At 39.0% G+C, this 7,070-nt stretch overlaps 1 protein-coding gene across 1 annotated transcript in view; it reads right to left on the reverse strand.

The window, feature by feature from the left end:
- Positions 1-3,642, reverse strand: part of LUZP2 (leucine zipper protein 2) — a 117,043-nt gene extending 113,401 nt beyond the window's left edge. Inside the window, exon 1 of the mRNA XM_010710705.3 lies at positions 3,320-3,642. Coding sequence (XP_010709007.1) covers positions 3,320-3,381 — 62 coding nt within the window. The 5' untranslated portion in view covers positions 3,382-3,642. The remainder of the gene's footprint in view (positions 1-3,319) is intronic.
- Between the last annotated feature and the right edge of the window lie 3,428 nt (positions 3,643-7,070).

The raw sequence follows: 7,070 nt of genomic DNA on the forward strand, positions 1-7,070 counted from the left end.
TCTACATCCATAGAAGCACACAGGCAGAATGAGGCCCTTTACCTATTACACGCTTTGTGCACTCACTGAGAGATCATACAGTGGGACTCGTTTCTGTAGGTGTCTTCAATGTAGTGTGAAAAGATACTAGCACATATACAACCATCACTTAACATCTGCCCAAACCAAATGGTCTGAGGAAATCTGAAACCACAAGCTTTAGAAGAGTTTGAAACAAGTTCATTTCACCTTCAAAAAAAAAAAAAAGAGATCTATTCTTTAACTTTCTATGGGACTCCAAGCAGTAATTTTTACTAATTGTCTCCAAACATGCCATTACCTGGACAGACTAATATAACTCAATCTTCTAAGCACATCTGCAGTACAAAGAAGCTTGAAATATGACTAAGAGTAATAACCAAGATCGGAAACCACATCAAAATCAAGCTTAAGTAATACAGACAAGCATCCATTTCTAGAATATGGATTTTCTGTAGTTTAATAGATGTTTAGTTCATTTGTACTGTTTTAGTCTGTGCTGAGATGTTAGTGATTAATTTCTGATTTTCAAGGCTGTATATTACGAACACAACCTTACAAGTTATAGCTGTGTATTTCTCTTTTCAACAACATTGTAAAATAAGAAGCATCAATATAGTTCAAGTCATCAATTCATATTTGTTTGCAGTTCTCCTTGAAGACAAGCCGAGGTTCATCTCAAGCTATAAAACTGTGACACAAGGCAAAGACAAAACATGACATAAGGAAGAAAAAACTCCTGTTGTCCACAGCTCCATTAAGTGCTGCATACATTCATTTCAGCACTAATGTATGAAATGGTGATACTTCGCTTCTCTAATAACTTATGTAAAAAGCAAATCACAGAGGAAAACTTTCTGCGCCACAAGGCAGGTGCTTCTCCTTACCTAAGCAATTTCACATACCACAATATAAGACCCTGTGTTGTGCTAACGCCACTGCTCCTGACAGCCTGCTATGTTTCAGTCCAGCAAATGCATTAACTATGTCTCCAAAAAGAAAAAAAAAAAAACAAAAAAAACTAACTGCTGCAGACAGAACCATCTTCAGCTGAAGGGAGAATTAAGCATCATCTCTTTCCAACAGGCAGCATACTGATAGCACCGTAACTTTTTTTTTTTTTTAAACTTTCTATTATGAGTTGTTGAGAAATTACTCCATGTTCTACAAGGTTAAAAATTAAGTGACTGAAGGAAGCTGCTGACCAGCATAGTACAACACCTCCAGAATTATAAATCGCTAACACTGTAGGAGAGGGTCAGCGTCCTACGGAACATGATGACCATTCAAAATATATCATAATCAAAGCTTCACTTTCTAACACGTAAGGTATGCTCAAGTGGAATTTTAAGTGGACTGTCTCACATTCATAATTTTCACTCCTCAATTAGAAAATTATACAAATTGTGTGCAAAAGTTATGCTCTTAGGAATATACGCACTCCAAGTCAAAACATTCACAGTTTGCATTCACAGGTCAACTTCAATTTCCTCATATTCTGTCCATTTATTTTTGAAGGAAAGTAGGGACCTGAGTTTTACTATTATTATAAAGGATGACCACAGGTCATGTTTCTATACAAAAAAAAAAATATATTTTCTCATGAAGATTAGAGGTACCTGCTTTTTGGGTGTTACACTGCATGTCTTGTTCCAGTTCAGTCTCCTGAACAAAGAAGGTACTGATCTGACATTTCATGAAAACTGCAAATTTTGAAAAATTCAAGCAGTTTCTGCATCTCTTCTCATGACATTTTCATCTGTGCAAACCCATGCAAGATGCACACTTGCATCTGACAAAACTGTTGTGGCACTTGTTCCCTTTTTCAGCTGTTTCTTAGTGAAAAATATATCACTTCTAAATGAGTAGAACTATTAATCTAAGTTCTTGGCCGCTAGTGAATGTTTCCTCAGACTTATTCAATCAGAGATGAAAGCTATTGAGCACCTGTATGCTGCGATTCTCTTGTGATTTATGTTTTCAAGAGCCTTGGAGTTCTATATATTGACTGGCACTGTGGTCTCTAAATCACAAGTGTTACAGAGAAATAGAAATTACACCCTCAAAAAGGTGCAGTAGGAAGATAATGGAAACACTGTGATACTCCTCACTTCTTCCAGCATTCAGATCTTTTCCCACCCAGCTTTTCCAGTTAACATTTTCATGTTTGCATATGCACTGAGATATGCCCCTGGTACACTTCACTTTGAATAGCTAGCAGACAGACTTTTTCTTTTATAAAAAAGTCCATAAGAAATTCAGGCTTGAAATGTTTTGTTTTTCCTGCAAAAAGTTAAAAAAAAGACACAAACCAAAAACAAAAAAAGACAGGCATTTTACAAAAGAGGAAGACTAAAGTAACCAACATTTTCATGACAAACACACATGCTCTGAGAAAATGCTTTCCAGGTTTAGAAGTTGATTGTGTACTTATTACTACCAAGCAGAGAAATGCTTTAAATCTGGATTTTCTAATCAGCAATGGGAATTTAGGAAGCCTGGACTGAGAGCAGTGTCATTAGGACATATCTACTCAGCAGCCAGCATTAACTCATCCCATTGTCTTGTTCAGAGGAGTGTAGCAGCTGTGTCCTTCCTTGGCTGAGCGTGTCATGCCCACAGCACAGAAAACATCATCTCTGAGCAAGTGAACACTATTTTATCAGAGCACTGAACAGTCAGAGTAGTTGTTATTTTCAGGCTGCAAAAGGTTTCGTTCACTTTCTCAGCGACATGCTGTACTGCTTCTGGATTGCAGCAACTTTTCAACATTACCTGGCATTGAGATAACACTGCAACATCTCACCTGTATTTCACAGTCAAGAAGATAAGCCATAAAACTCAGGGTCTTAGAGGATAAGCCATAGGTTCAGATGCAAAAGCCTGAGCTGGGATAAGATTATCTAAGCATTTATTTTCCTGCACTGAACAGGAGGATATATTAGCACATCCTTAGTTTCAGTCTTCCATATTTCATATAAAGCACGGTATGTGCTATTGCTGCTGTGTATATGAAGCTTATATTTGATAACTGTCTTGTTTCACCTTCTGAGCTCTGGGTCAACTTACACAGGAGCAGCTCTTTAACAGCATATAAAAGCCCAGAGAGAACAAGTAAAAGATTCAGTGCGTCTCAGAGGATCAGGAGGGGGAGGAGGAAAACAAGAATCAGAAAAGATACCCATGCTTTAAACTTCCTACCCCAGCAGAAGCTGAAATCTGTGTTATTCCTCTCGCAATTACTAGACTAAAAGAATAAATAGCAAACAGAACTGCAAGCAAAATAGCTCTCTGTACTCACCTAGCACTGAAGACCAGTGCAGGAAAAAGCAGCAGCAAGTAATAAGCAGGGGAGAATTTCATGATGTAGCCCCTCTGTTTCGTTCTGTTCCTCACCGATCCTCTTCGCAGCGTCTCCTGCCTCCTCTATCGACCGACAGACCGACTAACGAAGGGAGCTCGGAGTGGGACGTGAGCTCCAGGAGTGATGTCAGAGGCAGCGAGCTGCTGCTGCTGCGAGCCCACAGCCTGCTTGAGGCGATCAGTCAGCGTGCTGCCTCCAGCCACGTCCTGGAGGGTTTGGTAGTGGTGGATGGGGAGGGACAGGCAGGCAGCAGCTGGTGCTTGGCTTTGAGGTTGTAGCAGAGCAGGGCTTAGGGATTCCGCATGGAAAAAGAAGATGGAATGAAAATAACATCATTTTCTAATTAAAGTCTTCATTTGTTCAAAATGCATCTATACAAGGTTGTGGTACAAAGGATTTGCTAGAAGCAAGCAGCAGGTAGCAAATCAGCTTGACAGACTGGAGCTGGAGAGGTATCACCTCTGCACAGCAAGAATTCAGAAATCATTATGTCAATTAGATATTAATTCACCCCACTAGCACTTCAAGTTGAAAGGAAGAGGGGAAACAGATCCCAAAAAATACTTTTGAAATATTGATGTCATCTCTAAAAACCCTTCACTAGCAGAAGCAACTCAGAAGTCTTCAAGAGCATCTCAGACTCTTTTTTCTGCTTTAAGTGTTTTTGTTTCATCTGATCTTGACCTCGATTGTAAAAATATAAGTAAAATGCACTGTCAACCAAAAATGCTTTCAAAATCCAAGTATTCTTTACTCTGTCACAAGTGAAGTCGGCAAATCATAGAGCCGTAGAACACTGAAACAAAAATTAACTTTCTATGCAACAGAAAAAAACCCACAAACTTGTCTACAAGCGAATCATAGAATAGCTTACGTTGGAAGGGACTTTCAAGATCATCAAGATCCAAGCCCCTGCCATAGACTGGTTGCTCCCACACCAGCTCAGGCTGCCCAGGTACCCAGCCTGGCCTTCACTGCCTCCAGGAACGAGGCACCCACAGCTCTCTGGGCAGCCTGTGCCAACACCTCGCCACCCTCTGAGTAAGGAATGAGCTCTGATCATTAGAAGACAGAATTCTGGCTGTCTGTGTACCTGTCAGGTTAAATGAAAGGCATCCAGAAACTACATTACACAAGACATGCATAAAATAAAAAGTTTCCACATTCTAGTATGGCGCATCATTGCATTCAACTGTTTGAAGAATACATGCAGGTTGTATCAAAGCCAATAGAAATGGAAACTTCTTTGAAATTAGATTTGACCCTTATTAAGATTTCGTGTGGCATAGAGATGGAATAAATTACATACACAACACCATAAAGAGAGGGGGAAGGGAGAGAAAGGGAGAAAAAGAAAAGGAATATACATAGGAAAAAGAATGTACAGAAGACGACTAAAATAATGCCTGAAAACAACTCTGCGTCCCAACTATGTTATTTTCCTGGCACACCTGGCAGCAAGTTGTATTTGACCACAGTAATTTAACTCAGCATTTATTGTTATTTTGATGCTACAGTACCAGCAACAGAAACAGTCGTGTTGCCATGGATACTTATGGCAGAACAGTAAAAAGGTCATAAAAAGCGCAGTCAGTTTCTTATTTCCTCTTCCAGAAAAAAAAAAAAAACACTAACTCTCCCAGGTACCTTCCAGCCATCTATTGGCAGCTACACCTTCTTCCATCCTTTCCTTATATGCACCCATACAGGGTGGAAAAGGGACAAGGAGAAGGCACTAGGGAGAAATTTATGCTCAGTTATACAGTGCAAGTTCAACAAATCTCACAGAACTCTGCAACTTTGGTAACTGTTTTTCAATTTTGCTGTTACTCTTTTCTACTCGCCTCTTCCACCACGGAAGAAATTTTTAATAACAACCAACCTGAACTACCTCTGCTGCACTCAGACTTCACCTTAACCTCCCCCCCACCCCTTTCCCCTAGTTTTTCCTCACTCTGATCAGAACTGACTCAGCAAGTACAAACTCTTTAAGCTTTTCCAACACTCGTCCTTTAGTCTCACTTGTATATGAATACTCCAGTCAGATGGCCACAGCTCAGTCTCAGCTTCTGAACACCTCAAAAAGTAAAGCTTCCCATCTCAGATCACGGTATGGGAATGGAGGGTATCAATCCATTTGGGCAAAGCCTGTACACTTCCAGGCCATTAGGAGATCACAACACTAATATTGTTACCACATGCACAGATGAGCTGTGTTACTGTTAAGAGAAATACTCAGCTGTAAATGAAGGTAGGACTTAAAATTGCATTTTTTAGAGACTAAGTTCTTCAATTAAGAACTAGGCACTTAATCTTCAACATTCAAGACTGACAGCATTATTATGCTCAAGCTGTTCGCCTGAAGGCATGTGAGAAGACATCCATTTACCCCTCACAACTAACTTACCTAGATCTGAAGCTTTGGAGATTTGGGTGTTTTTTGTTTTTTTTTTTTATCTTTTAAAGCAGAGATGACTTTTAAAGAGTATGAAGTGCTTCTTCAGAAAAGAATCCAATTCCTATAAAAAGGAAAGAATATTTACAACTTTTCTTAGCTGTATATAATTTACTTGGTGTCTACGCATTCTTAAATGGAGAACACACTGACAAACAGCAACTTCTAAGACTTTGAATACAAATGTTCTCTACAAATACATTAGAAATACAGATGAAGAAATATTGTATTTTCACACAGTGAAACATTTTCCCTTTTTTGCTTGAAGTCATTGACAGTCTAAGTATATGACTATTCCTAGTTTAGTAAGAATTAAGATGAATATATATGCACTTCTACATACAAAGACATCTTAAGTATAGGCAAGACTACAAGAATGGAACTATTATGGTGTATTTCAAAAATAGTGTATTTCCTTAGAAGTGCCACATCACACCAGCGTCACCCAGATGATTGTTAAAAAGAAATAATAGTTTGATATCATTCTGTGAAACCTCTTTTTCCACCATTCAAAACAGCAATGATTCTCTATTACATAGTAACCATATCCAGTCCACCCTGCTTAGTTACACTCTGCAGGCCTACATTTCAGGCAATATTAGACCTGCAGTAAGCCTGGAAGTGACAGAAAGTCAACTGAGCCATTTTATAGAACAATAACATGTTCCAGGTATCAGGTTCAACATACTTAAGTATGCTGAGTTGCTTTAAGAATCTTTCATGTTTTAAATTAAATGTTCCTCCATTTTTAAGTCTGTCTGTACTTCAAGACGATTTCCACAATGCATTTTTTATTAAATATGGGTGACGTTGTTAAAGAACAGAACAGTTTTTGTTAACAAAAAGTTTTCAAGACTTCTTTCCTTGATTAGAATACAGCATAATGAGCACCAACTCAGCAGAGCATCAATTCAGTTAGCACTGACCCATTTGAGCATCAGTTTTCACTCATTTACCCACACTTACCTGTATCACAGAATGGCCAGGGTTGGAAGGGACCTCAAGGATCATTAATCTCCAATCCTCCCCATCACATGCAGGGCCACCAACCTCGACATTTAATACTAGACCAGGCTGCCCAGGGCCCCATCCAATCCAGCCTTGAACACCTCTCCTCTCCCAGTACTATATTTGGATCTTCACTCATCATCAATTTAAAAAAAGAAAGCTGTGTGTAGAAATAAATCTGATTAGATGAGTTGAATAGTGTTTTAACGTTTAAAGCTCTAATGA

Source organism: Meleagris gallopavo, chromosome 5, assembly GCF_000146605.3.
Source record: "Meleagris gallopavo isolate NT-WF06-2002-E0010 breed Aviagen turkey brand Nicholas breeding stock chromosome 5, Turkey_5.1, whole genome shotgun sequence".
NCBI lineage: Eukaryota > Metazoa > Chordata > Aves > Galliformes > Phasianidae > Meleagris > Meleagris gallopavo.